Source organism: Lepidochelys olivacea, assembly GCF_965140295.1.
Source record: "Lepidochelys olivacea isolate rLepOli2 genome assembly, chromosome: 8".
Lineage (NCBI taxonomy): Eukaryota > Metazoa > Chordata > Testudines > Cheloniidae > Lepidochelys > Lepidochelys olivacea.
Window position 1 is genome coordinate 56149706 of NC_140418.1, and position 14680 is coordinate 56164385.

At 40.1% G+C, this 14680-nt stretch overlaps 1 protein-coding gene across 6 annotated transcripts in view; it reads right to left on the reverse strand.

The window, feature by feature from the left end:
• Positions 1–14680, reverse strand: part of TRMT1L (tRNA methyltransferase 1L) — a 63210-nt gene that overhangs the window by 41301 nt on the left and 7229 nt on the right. For all 6 annotated transcript variants that reach the window (XM_084636826.1, XM_084636822.1, XM_084636825.1 and 3 more), the window contains exons 2-4: positions 5365–5514; positions 3348–3458; positions 300–413 (exon numbers count right to left, since the gene is read on the reverse strand). In XM_084636826.1, coding sequence (XP_084492952.1) covers positions 300–413; positions 3348–3458; positions 5365–5514 — 375 coding nt within the window. The remainder of the gene's footprint in view (positions 1–299; positions 414–3347; positions 3459–5364; positions 5515–14680) is intronic.

Sequence of the window (14680 nt, forward strand, 5' to 3'; positions counted from 1 at the left end):
GATATTAATATTAAAAAGTAATTTAATATATACATGTAGCAATTTTTAAACTGGCAGAAAAAAATGAAATACAGACACTAACTTTTGCTATAAACACCAAGTTTAAAGAGGAACATACCATTGGCTCTGATTTAGGGTCAAAATCTAGCAGTCTTTATGACAGTGAAACTCCCACTGATGTCAATGGAAATTTTAAATGTACGGGGACTACAGAATTGGGCTCTACGTTGCCACTTAATCTTATGCTGTACTTTGTTCCATAAAATATAAGCAATCTATTCAAGTATAAAAGACTTTACCTTCAAATTCAACAGAAACCTTCCAATGCAAATTTTGAAGGTGGCGATGGAGCTTATGACTATAGCAAGCTTTGAATTTCTCTTCAGGACACAGTGGGCAAGGTTTCTTTCCAGCTGAAAATCCGTATAAGAACAAAACAAGGAGATACAAGTATGCAATTAATAAGCAGATTAGAGTTGTATATGTCGCTATATAGTTGTATACATTTCCATACATTCAACTAATGCATATTTGAGACAAAACATTATTTTCCTCCACATCTAGTATAGGTAGAATTGTGTTTTTGTCTAATAAAAGATTATGCTCTGTAAATTCAGACATATTTAAGTTTATAATCCCAAAATGCCATTCATGCAGGTATCATATGCCCTTTAAAACCTCCAATAACATTTTCTAATTTTTGTTTTATTCATGATGCTCTATCTACTTGTTGCCTCTTGTCTTATACTTAAGATTGTTAGCTCCTTGGGGCAGGGGCCATCTTTTTGTTGTGTGTTTGTAGAGCTTCCTAAGCACTACCACAATACAAATAAATAATAATTATTTCAACCCAATCCACTCTCAGTGAATTGCTCATCAAATAATATTTCAAAGTGTGGCTAATGTCATTTACACAGTCATTTTTCTGACATGTTCTTACTCAACTCATCTTCTCTCTGTGTACTCAGATTCATATCTAGTTACTGACAAACTAAGTTTTTGCTACTTTTTACTCATGAGCACTGTTCCCTCTAAGCTTTACGCGTGCGCACACACAGATCCTAAACCTCACGCACATGGTGAAACACCGCACGCACAAAAATTTGCACAGAAGCACAACAATTTGTACAGAAGAAATTTTTTGCACACATGGCCTGTCAAAAATTAGAGGGAACATTGCTAATGAGCCATGTAAATACAGATTCAGGAGCATGAGTTAGATATTTCTGGCATGGACATCAATCAGAGAATTACACAGTTCTAACTATACAACTTTTGCTATTATTGATGCACAAGGCAGAAAGAACCCAGTTTGACTTTCAGTTTCCAGGTTGAGTTTACCAAGCTCGGAGATGGGGGGAAATTTTACTTGTAAATTTCATCAGGAAGTCATTGAAACACAATACCCATGGAGCCCCACACAGTGCCATTTTCCTCATTTCAGAGTAACTACACTTCAAGCAAAATCTTTTAAAAAAACACATTAATCATAGAAGATCAGGGTTGGAAGGGACCTTAGGAGGTCATCTAGTCCAACCCCCAGCTCAAAGCAGGACCAATACCAACTAAATCATCCCAGCCAGGGCTTTGTCAAGCCGGGTCTTAAAAACCTCTAAGGAAGGAGATTCCACCACCTCCCTAGGAAACCCATTCCAGTGCTTCACCACCCTCCTAGTGAAAAAGTTTTTCCTAATATCCAACCTAAACCTCCCCCACTGCAACTTGAGACCATAACTCCTCGTTCTGTCATCTGCTACCATTGAGAACAGTCTAGATCCATCCTCTTTAGAACCCCCTTTCAGGTAGTTGAAAGCAGCTATCAAATCCCCCCTCATTCTTCTCTTCTGCAGACTAAACAATCCCAGTTCCCTCAGCCTCTCCTCATAAGTCATGTGCTCCAGCCCCATAATCATTTTTGTTGCCCTCCGCTGGACTCTTTTCAATTTTTCCACATCCTTCTTGTAGTGTGGGGCCCCAAACTGGACTTAGTACTCCAGATGAGGCCTCACCAATGTCGAATAGAGGGGAATGATCACGTCCCTCGATCTGCTGGCAGTGCCCCTAGTTTGTTTAGTGCTAGAGTCTGCTTTCTCTCTCTCCTCCGAATCTCCAAAACGAACTTTCAGACAAGACTCTTAAATCCCTTCTTTAGAATAAATCATTTTCTCTAGTCTATGTTAAAGCAACAATTCTAGAAACATTAAAGTCAGGGATGTGATGATTAATTTGTATAAGAATCCATTGGCACTGAAAGGTATTCAGAATAACTCAAATGCCACCCTCAAATAAAAATCCAGCTTTCAGAGTCTTATTCTGCTCTGACATATGATTCGTACATGTAACTGTATTAGGTAATTAACAGCAGGTTCACAGTGGCCAGTTGCTTACCCACCATGGAGAAAAGGTATTAGGAAAAATACATTTTTTAATATGGCTTTAGAGGTGTGTTTTAAAGTATATTTTATTAGCTAATTTATTTATAATTAATTTTTATAAAACGTATAGGCTATAGTGAGCCTACTAAATTATTACTTTTTAAATTTTTTAATAAACTTTTAATATTAGAGGTGACTAGATTTAAGGTTTTTTATCCATTGTTTTTGTTTGTTTTAGTCGTTGACTTGTTCTTTTTTTTTTTTTTTAAATTTTGAATAGCAGAAACTGCCAAATAATTATGACCTTGCTTTTGAAATCCTGTTTTTCAATTCACCCTTAACTATGTGGTGTTTTGTTTTATTACTTTATAGTAGGTGAGTGCACATAATATGATTGCAATTAGTTTGATCATATTCTGGGGTATATACGACCCTTAAATTCAGGACAACAGCTACGGTCCTGAAAAGAATACTGAGACTAACCTTCCAATGTTTTCTGGCCACGATGCTTCCTGGGGAGGTAACAGTTACAAGTAAAAATGCTTTGAGGCAAGCCAGACAGCGAAATAACAGCTGCAAAGAGGACAACTATTCAAATAATAATCCTATTCTTTTAATTTCAAACAAGGAATATATTGATCACCCCTCTGGCATGACACTAGAAAACAATGTTTGAGCATAACTTCTAGCTGTAGGCCAACAGGGTAACACAATTTTCTTAGCTATGTATGTTCATGACAGTACTGATGCTACTATGCTGAGAGAAAAATAAACAAAAATGGAGCCACTGGGGCCTTTCCTATTTCATTAAGAATGGGGTACATGAAGTGGGAACTGACGTTAGCTAAATGGTGGGGAAAAAACAGTAAGCAATTTAAAAAAACACAAAACTTCCAAACTTGAAGACTCAAACACTCGAGTACAAAAAAATGACAATTTTTTAAAATAAATTAAAAAGAAGAATGTAAATACCTGCAACATGTTGATCTGTGTTCTGGGTAACAGCTGAGGTAAACTCACTTTCACTCAGGTCAGCTAGTTTCTCTAGATCAGCAAGCTGTTTTTGAATTGAAATATGTTTCTCTAAAAGTTAAAGAGATTTTCAAGTTAAACACTTCTGCTTTCACATCCCAATTATTTTTCAGTTCATATTGTTCTTCTGTCAGCCACTTCAATTCTAATGCTAGCTGAGAGGGAGTCTTGTGCCAGCTGGAATAATATTTTGTATTCTTCACCTTTAAAACTTAGATCTGATGAAAGTGCTATAGACAGAATGGAGTAACTTATCTGAATTCCTACATGTTCCAGATTTATTTATTTTTGTTTTTTAAAGATATTCAAAAAGCTAAACTGAAGAATTTCACACAATGTTTACATCTTATATTTGTGGATTCTTTGCTGATGCCATTCCATAGACTGAGAGCACATCATGAAAAATGTGGTATGCAAATGCAAAACTGTCCTATGAGCTGTTTGGAAAGCCCAATATATTACAGATATACTTTACTATATTAGTACAAAGTACAATTATTAATACAACCATGGCACATTATACACCTCAAATCCCTCATCCATTCTGGGCTGTTTTTCTGGCAGGGTTGAGATTAACTCCCTCTAAAATTACTTTCAGATACTCAAAAAGAACAGGAGTAATTGTGGCACTTTAGAGACTAACAAATTTATTAGAGCATAAGCTTTTGTGGGCTACAGCCCACTTCATCAGATGCACAGAATGGTACATATAGTAAGAAGATCTATATATATATCTGTATGCACACACATACAGAGAAGGTGAAGTTGCCATACAAACTGTAAGAGGCTAATTAATTCAGATGAGCTATTATCAGCAGGAGAAAAAAAACTTTTTGTAGTGATAATAAAGATGGCCCATTTAGACAGTTGACAAGAAGGTGTGAGGATACTTAACCCATGTTTTTGTTTTTTAAAGATATTCAAAAAGCTAAACTGAAGAATTTCACACGTTTACATCTTTTATTTGTGGATTCCCATGTTAAGTATTCTCACACCTTCTTGTCAACTGTCTGAATGGGCTATCTTGATTATCACTACAAAAATTTTTTTTCTCATGCTGATAATAGCTCATCTTAATTAATTAGCTTCTTACAGTTTGTATGGCAACTTCCACCTTCTCTGTATGCATATCTATTTATCTATCTTCATGCTATATGTTCCATTCTATGCATCTGATGAAGTGGGCTGTAGCCCACAAAAGCTTATGCTGTAATAAATTAGTTAGTCTCTAAGGTGCCCCAAGTACTCCTGTTCTTTTTGCGGATACAGACTAACACGGCTGCTCCTCTGAAACCTTTCAAATACTCACAACTTCTCTTGCTTTTACTAAATTCGGCACCATTCCTTACTGACAGATAACCAGTCTGGCTGTTGCCTTTACATACTGTATTGCGCGGCTCTGACACAGGAGACCCAGATTCATTATAATACTTGACTTTATAGTGGTTTTCCACTTTTAAAACCTTTTAATAACCTTAAACTTCACAGTACCTTATGAGGTAGGGAAACTGAAGCAGGGATTACATTACTTGCCCAAGGCCAGGGAGCTCGTAAGTGTTGGAACTGGAATTACGACCCAGAAATTTCTAGCTCCCAGTTCTGTGCTCAATACAATGCCTTTCTCTAGTCCCTGTCACGGATCTGAACCAAGAGAATGAAAAAGGTGGCACTTTCAGTTACAATATGGATGCAGACCCCAGCTCTTTCACAACATGACTTGTTTTATGCTCCTGTGTCAGTAAGCACCTTAGAAGAGATTTCTAGAAATGATTCAGGGGAAAATACCAGCTCAGATGAAAAACATCTGAAATCCAGGGCGTCAGAGGGAGTACAGCCTTTTCTGTGTATCAGTATATATTTGTGGCTGAAATAGAAACTGGAGCACAACCTGTACTATGACATTTCACATCCTTTCCCCCTCCCCTACTATAAAGATTCCTGCAGTTTATTAGCAAACCTCTTGGAGAATCAGATGAGGCATCCAAAATAGTACTATCAGACTCCCTTATAGACTCTTGTTCTGTTCTTTCCTCTTTGTTTTTCATTTCTGCTTCAGACATGTACACATCTAGTTTGTTATCCATTTTTCCAGAAACAACCACGCCATCTTAAAAAAAAAACAAAAACAGAAACCAATCAACTTGTTTATATAACATTTGAATGATGTGTTAATTATGGTTTCAGTTTCCCATTCTTTCCCGCTACATATCACATACGAAAAGGATTGCAGTGACTTTGGAGAGAGGAGCATAACTCAGGGTACCTACATCTCATTTTTGAAAAACAGCCAGGAAAATTTATTACCTCTGACAGAAAAATCTACTCACCCACCCTGAACATGGAGAGTCTGATGTTAATGAAATATTTCTATTTCACTTGCTTGTCAAAAATTAAATTTATCTATCCTGGGCAAGTAGAATTTTACAAAACTGATATAGGTTATTAAACAAAATTTGGATAAACATTACTTTGGATCGAGGACTCAGGGTATGTCTACACTGCAAGTGAAGATGTGATCATAGCATGCGTAGGCATACCTGTGCTAGCATTATTCTAGATAGTATGGGTAATAGCAGCAGCAATGATATAGAAGGATGGGCTTCAGCATGGTCTAGCAATCAGAGTACAAGCACTTTGGGGACTTGTGTCTGTACTCTGGTTGTTAAACTGTGCTGCTATGTCTACACTACTATTGTTACTCACGTTAGCTAGCCTCAAATAAGCATAGGTGTGCCTACCTGTGATACAGTCACACCTTTATCTGCAGTGCAAACATACCCTCAAACTAGATGGTTCTAATCTAGGCAAAAATGTTGTAACGTGACATAATTTCTCTCCCCTCCATTGCATTTTCTTTAAGATAGGAACTACAAGATATTACAGAGATAGGAGAGACATCTTCTATAAATGGGGATTCCCTTTTAAACTGCTGTTTATTTTTCAAAACCATTTTTATAGTTTCTACGATCCAAAAGAAGAAAACATTCCTTTGGAATTTAGAATCTGTGGCCAAAAGAATACAGTGAAGCATTTGGAGAAAATACAGATGATGAACATGCATCCGACGAAGTGGATATTCACCCACGAAAGCTTATGCTCCAATAGTCTGTCAGTCTATAATGTGCCACAGGACTCTTTGCTGTTTTTACAGATGATGAAGTAAATTTTACTTTCTGGCAGATGGCAGAGCCTAAGATGAGTGCACAGGGAATGAAAACAAAGACAGAAAACCCCTGTCAGGCCAGAAACCCATAAAGTAGACAAGAATAAGGTATCCAAACTCCAGGAATCTATTTTAAAATATAGCTAATTAGTACTTAATAATTTAAAATAACACACGTAGAGGAATTCAAAGGGGGGGGGGCACTGGAGATGGAGGCCAAGAAATGAATTTAGAGAATTTGATGGGAGAAGCTCAGGGTCCAAACTCAGTGTGTTAGCTTAATAATGATAAATGATCATGGGTGGCAGCTATAATAGGCCAGGGAAGGCTAAGCCACAGTGGCTCTGCCCCTTCTCCTTCCCCGAGCCCCCACCGTCTGCTGCTGCCTGCCTGCCATTGCTTGCTGCATCTGCCTGGCGTGGCTGGGGCTGGCCTGGAGCTTGGGGGGGCCGGGGTGCAGCCCGGCTGGGGGGCGTCTCGGCCCGGCTTGGCCAGGGTTGGCCTGGTTTGGCCGGGCAGCTCGGTCAGGCGCTCAGTGGGGTTAGGGGGTGGCTTGGCCCTGCGTGGGTGGGGTGGGGAGCCCTGGGGCTCCTGCAGTCACGGGGGGGCCCCCCCCAAGGCTCCTCCTGTTACAGGGATGGGGTCGGGTGTAAGGGGCGCAGCTGGCGGGCTAGCCTCCCCAAAGCGGGTGTTCACCCACCACCCATGTAAAAAAGGTTAACTGTTTGCAAGTGGTAGGAGCCAGTTATTGAAAGAGTTTCCAATTCTTCGTGAAAGTCCTATTATTTAGCAGCCAGCTTTTATAAGTGGAAAGTACACAGGCAAAGGGAAAGATTCTAGCTATTTGGGGATATGTTCTTATATTGTTTATCAATTAAATAAGCAGAGGGGGAATGGAGGAGAAATTCCATCATATATATAAAATTAATACATGTGCGAAATTCAAATGAGATGTGACTAAATGTGTTACATGTGCTAAAACTGATTTAGTCTTCATGTCTAAATTGCTAAAAACCAAAATAATTAGCAACTGGTACAATTGTGTAGTCAGTTCATGCAGCAATAGAAGCCGTATTTGAATGCTGGAACTTAAGTGCAAAACTGAGAGGATGAATTGTTTGAGCTTTCAGGATAAAAGTACAGGTTACTGCACTCAAAAAACTACACAATATGATATACCAAAATAAATTATTAAGAAAAGCTTAATAAAAAGTGAGCTTAGAAGCGGAGCATTTAATTTGTTGTAAACCGTTAGGAACTGCATTGTCAGACAGAGTTAAGACAACTATCTGAACTGGTGCAACTTCCTATCCAGAGTGGGGACAAACTGGTTCAGACTGCATTGGTTCTGCCAGAGGTGAGCAGACCATAGGCCAGGTTTTCCAACACCTTGCACTGTCAGTAGTCATTTACAACAAGGCAAAGCAAATATAAAGTAGAGAGATCTGTTCAGGACTAATTTTTAGGCCTGACCTCAAGAGCATCATGTCGTTTTTCTGACCTGTTTGTTCTCCCTGAACTTGAGTCACCATTGCCCATGGTCTCAGCATGATAGCAGCTGGCTGTGCCACTACCAGTGGCTGTATGCTCTGCTCCTGCCAACTGCTGCCCGTTGCTGCACCCTATGTGTGTTGCCGAGTGAGAGGTGCTGCAGCTCCTCAGTAGGCACACACAGTGCAGTGAAGTGGTGGTAGCAGGCTGGAGCAGGGCACGCAGCTGCCACTGTGCTGACACTACGAGCAGGAAGAAAAGGAGTACTTGTGGCACCTTAGAGACTAACAAATTTATCTGAGCATAAGCTTTCGTGAGCTACACGAAAGCTTATGCTCAAATAAATTGGTTAGTCTCTAAGGTGCCACAAGTACTCCTTTTCTTTTTGCGAATACAGACTAACACGGCTGCTTCTCTGAAACCTGTCACGAGCAGGAAGAGAGTCAATTAAACCCATCAGAGTCCAATTGTTTTCCCACCTGATCCGACACTTCCAGTTGGGTCCCATCCGGTTCAAGTCAAGTTCCATGGCTTTAGCGTAAAGCACTAACTCTGAAAAATAGGATTTCACACTAACTTTGTGCTTATGTAAATAACCTGATGTAGAGGGGAAGTGAAGGCAGATATAAATATATGAAGAAATGGGAAGTTGACAGTAATGAATATAAATCAGAAGCTATGAATTGTAGAAAATTAAAAAGGAAAGCAAAGGGACACATGGAGAAATCTGTGGCACCCAGAGTTTAGGACAATAAGAATCCTGAATTTCGTACAGGAGGTGTGCTCGCAGGCGGGGCGCTCTTAACTGCACAACATTAGTGGGGATTGTGAGTTCTGCAGAGAGATACTTCTCCCAGCTTGTGGCACCTTAGAGACTAACCAATTTTATTTGAGCATAAGCTTTCGTGAGCTACAGCTCACTTCATCGGATGAAGTGAGCTGTAGCTCACGAAAGCTTATGCTTAAATAAATTGGTTAGTCTCTAAGGTGCCACAAGTACTCCTTTTCTTTTTGCGAATACAGACTAACAGGGCTGTTACTCTGAAACTTCTCCCAGCTTGTGCCCCTGGAGCAGGGAGTCAGTATTTTGTTTAGGAACAGAGACAGGGTGATTAAGATAAGAAAAGGCTGGTAATTAAATTAAGGATCTGGAAGTCATTAGATGAACCTGTAAAACAGGAATCCCACTGCAGGGGGTGGGGGTATTGAAGAAATCCCCACCCCCTGAGTCTGTAGGAGACTCAGAAGAAATACAGCCAAGCCCTCTAAGCCAAGTTTACATTCAGAAAAGAGGGAGATGTGAGGGATGTAGGTGAAAAGAAGGGCCCAAAACCCAGGGATGGGATAGCTGTGGTATACAGAAGTTCCCACTCTACCTGTAGTACTTATGTGGCCACATCACCATAGTATCTGAGTGTCTCACATCACAGGCCCTCGGTGAGGTAGAGCAGTGCTGTTATCCCCATTGTGCAGATGGGGCACTGAGGCACAGAGAAACTAAAGGCCAGATTTTCAAAGGTATTTAGGCACTTAGAGGGATTTTTAAAGCCCCTAGAAGGTTAGATGCTTTGTACTTCCCATGCCTAGCTGCATCTTTGGGTGCCTAAAAACCTTTGAAACCCTGTCCCTAAGGTCAAACAGGAAGTCTGGGGGTGGGGGGGGGGGAATAGAACTCAGGTCTCTCAGGGCTAGCTCCCTATCCACTGTACCAGCCTATCCCTCTGCTGCATGCTACAGAAGAGAGGGATCTGATAGATGGGAGCAAAACCAAGAAGGCTAGTTCTCGGAGACTCCAGCAGTTGGTCCCAGGTGATTGGGAAGGATATCAAGGTTGACAGTATGAAAAGCAGCATAGTAGAAAAAAAGAAAGAAAGAAAATAATCAGATGCAAGGGGTGGCATGTCCTACCCCAGGTTGAGTTGCAGAGCAATGCTTGCTGTGCAATTTTAGATTTTCACTGAAATACCATTTTGTTTTGTCATTTTTTATTCAGAGTTAGAGAAGAGGAAGGAATTGTTGTATGAGTATCAGATGTGTCTAGGCCTCAAATTCTTAGGTTTTCAGTTGTATTCAGGCCAACTGCAGAACAAAGAAGAGAAACTGCATCCACAGAGTCCATAAAGTTGACAATTACTGTCATTATCTGTATAATTCACTGGGCACTATCTGTTTGTTCAGCACTGCTCAGACGATGCCAGAAAATGTAGTCCTTGAGCCAATGCGTATTAGATGTATAACTCTGGATAAGATGGCTCAGATATTTAGGTATGAAGTGTATAGTTATTGACCAAATGTTATCACATGTTCACTGTGATTTTAATGTCTATGAATGGAGGTGCTGATGGCAATAGAAGTTTTACTTTATTAAGGACTGGAAGATTGACCCTCCAACGTTCTTTCAAGAGGAAGAGCTGCCAAGAGCTCCTGTGTCTGTTTATTTTCCTTTCCTGCCTTCAGGCCCTGATATACCTTAAAAGTCTCAATTTTTTTCTCAACTTTAAAATGTGGAATTTTCTTTGTGTTTGGTTTTAAATATTCTCCTGTGAAAACTGCAACACAATGACTGTAGTGTTGTGTTCAAACCTTCTGGAAAGTAATTAGCTTTTAAACAAAAATGAAAGCAGTGTTGCTAACTCTCATGACTTTGTCATGAGTGTCATGATAATTATTTTGCATGGGTCAAGTATCAGGGGATAGCCATGTTAGTCTGTATCCACAAAAACAACAAGGAGTCAGGGGCACTTTAAAGACTAACAGATTTATTTGAGCATAAGCTTTCGTGGGTAAAAAACCCCACTTCTTCAGATGCATGGAGTGAAAATTACGGCTGCAGACATAAATATACTGACACATGAAGGGAGTTACCTCACAAGTGGAGAACCAGTGTTGACAGGGCCAATTCGATCAGGATGGATGTAGTCCACTCCCAACCTATTATTGGGAGTGGACTACATCCATCCTGATCGAATTGGCCCTGTCAACACTGGTTCTCCACTTGTGAGGTAACTCCCTTCATGTGTCAGTATATTTATGTCTGCAGCCGTAATTTTCACTCCATGCATCTGAAGAAGTGGGGTTTTTTACCCACGAAAATAAATAAAATAAATAAATAAATAAACAAATAAATCTGTTAGTCTTTAAGGTGCCACCGGACTCCTTGTTGTTTTTCTGATAATTCTTGTTTTTCTTAAAGTCCCAGCTCCTGGAGTCAAGTGAATATGTGATGATTTCAGCCTTCATTCTTAAAGAAAAAGTGAGTTTCTAGCCCTTGTGGCTGTGGAGAAAGCTTAAAAATGTTAACCCGGTACACCCTCAAGACTCAAAAAGCCAAAGAGTAATAAAAAGAACACCATATCTACTATTTTACGTAATCTTATTATTTTAAAGCCAGTCTCATGGTTTTTGTGAGCCTGACTCATGATTTTGGAACATTTGGGTTTGGCAACACTGTGAAAGTGACTTGAAGTGTCATTTTCACTCTTGTTTAAAATCAGATTCTAGTCTATTATTTGTAGTGGAGGTAACACCCTGAGATGCAGTTTAAACTCAGTCTAAAAACTCCTTGCCCTAGTAGGATGTTTCCAAAAGTTAAAGGATCTATTCCAAGCTTGGTGAACTGAAAAAAAGTGATAGAAAGTAATCCACTAGATTTTTCTACAGTTGTTGCAATTGTTGTATTCAAATGTTAGTAACGAAGTAAGAATATACATTAAGATTTTAAAGCTAAGCAGTGACCCTTAAGTGAATTGACACAAAGTGTCAGAACATGTTAGTATTAGAGCTGATTGGGTCAGTATTTATTTAATTTTCTTTCTTTCTATGGGAATTAGATACAGTGCTCCTGTCAAATAATAATTTCTAAGTTATTATCAGCAAAAAAACGAGTGTTTTCAGGTACCCCAGTAGCCCCTGGAATCACAGTTAAAGTTGCCACTCCTCCAAAATCTGAAATGGCGCCCCTGTTAGATGTAAATGGTATAATTATTAATAATAATGAAGAAAGGGAAGAAATGTTCAATAAATATTTCTGTTTTCCATGGGGGGGAGGAAGGAAAACAGATGATCTAGTCAGATCAAATGTCATGACAACACTCTTGCCTTTCCACTAATACAGTGGTTCTCAAACTTTTGTACTGGTGACCCCTTTCACACAGCAAGCCTCTGAGTGCAACCTCCCCTTACAAATTAAAAACACTTTTTAAAATATTTAACATTATTATAAATGCTGCAGGTGAAGCAGGGTTTGGGGTGGAGGCTGACAGCTCACTTCCCCCCACGTAATAACCTCAAGACCCCGACGGGTCATGGCCCCCAGTTTGAGAACCCCTGCACTAATATCTCAGAAGGAGGTTAAACAGCAGCAATTAACGTTAGACATTTTAAAATCATTAAGTCCAGATACCTTGCATCCAAAGGTCCTAAAAGAGCTGGATGAGGAGCTTGTTGGATCATTAATTTGATATTCAATAGGTTCTGGAGCACTGGGGAAATCCCAGAAGACTGGAAGAAAGCTAATGTTGTGCCAATATTTTAAAAGGGTAAATTGGATGACCCAGGTAAAGATAGGCCCGTCAGCCTGATCCCAGGCAAAATACTGGAGTGGCTGATACACAACATGATTACTAAGGAAATAAAAGACGGTAACATAATTAATGCCTATCAACATGGGTTTATGGAAAATAGATCCTGTCAAAATAACTTGACATAATTTTTTATGAGATTACAAGTTTGGTTGATAAAGGTAGTGGTGTTGATATATTTACACTTCTGTCAAGTGTTTGACTAAGTACCATGTGCCATTTTGATTAAAAAACTAGAACATAAAATTAACATGGCACATATTAAAAGGATTAAAAGCTGGCTCACTGATAGATCTAAAAATGTAACTGTTAATAGGAAGTAGTCATTGAATGGGAGGTTCTCTTACTGGGGTCCTGCAGGTATCAATTCTTGGCCTTACACTATATAACATTTTTATTAGTGACCTGGAAGAAAATATCAAATCATAATTGATAAAGTTTCCAGATGACACATAAATTGTGGGGAGTGGTAAATAATAAAGAGGATAAGTCACTGATTTACAGCGATCTGGATCATTGGGAAACTGGGCACACGCAAACAATATATGTTTTAATATGGCTAAATGTAAATGTGTACATCTAGGAAAAAGAAAGTAGACCATGCTTACAAGATGGGGGATTATCCTGGGAAGAACCGACTCTGAAAAAGATTTTGGGAATGGTGGATAATCACCTGAATATGAGCTCCTAATATGATGCTGCGGCCAATGCAATGCAAGGATGCATAATACTGTGTCAAATTCTGGTGCCCTCAAGAAGAATGTTGATAAATTGGAGAGGGTTCAGAGAGGAGCCATGAGAACAATTAAAGGAATAGAAAGTGCCTTTTAGTGAAAGATTAAAGAAGCTCAACCTATTTAGCTTAACTAAGAGAAGGTTAAGAAATGAATTGATTAATCTATTAGTACCTACATGTTGAAAAAATATTTGGGCACGTCTACTCTGGCAAAGTTACAGTGCCGGCGGTTACAGCGCTGCTCAGAGAGTGCAGAAATGAAACCGCTGTTGGGTGTTCACACTGTCAGCTGCCTGCGCAATAGCGTGTTCACACTTGCGGCAATATTCGGAGTGGTGCATTCTGGGCAGCTATCCCACAGAACACCTCTTTCTCTTCTGCAGCTAAGACTTATGGGAAGGTGGAGGGGGTTGCGGGGCATCCTGTGTCCTGTCCCAATGCCCCGTGATGCATTGCTTCGCATCCCAGAAATTCCTGTGCTTCCGTCCACATTTGGAGCCATCTTTCAGTGGTTTGTGTACTGCACGCCCTGCCTTTTGGGGCTGCAAGAACAGATCCCGAACTGTTGACCAGTATGCTGCTTGCTCTGACTAACATGTCATGAGTGGCAGTGGAGTTATTCCTTAAACTACAAAGGGAAGAGGAGTGCGATATTGATCTCACCACGCGTAGTAGCTACGACACGAGATTGCTTGTGGCATTCATGGAGGTGCAGACCACAGTGGAACGCCACTTTGGGGCTCGGGAAACAAGCACTGAGTGGTGGAATCACATCGTCATGCATGTCTGGGATGACTAGCAGTGGCTACAGAACTTTTGGATGAGGAAAGCCACATTCATGGGACTGTGTGATAAGCTTGCCCCAGCCCTGCGGCGCAAGGACATGAGAATGAGAGCTGCCCTATTGTTGGAGAAGGGCGTGGCAATTGCACTGTGGAAGCTGGCTACTCCAGACTGCTACCAATTGGTTGCTAACCAGTTCGGAGTGGGAAAGTCAACCATTGGACTCGTGTTGACAGAAGTGTGCAGGGTCATTAATCGCATCCTGATCCGAAAGACTGTAACTCTGGGCAACATGCATAACATAGTGGATGGCTTTGCACAAATGGGCTTCCCTAATTGCGGAGGGAAGATAGATGGCACGCATATTCCAATTCTGGCACCAGACCATCTAACCACCAAGTAGATTAATTACAAGGGGTATTTCTCAGTGGTCCTCCAGGCACTTGTGGATCACCGTGGGCGTTTCACAGCCATTAACGCAGGCTTCTTTTGGAACACTGGCCTGTTCAGGAAGCTGCAA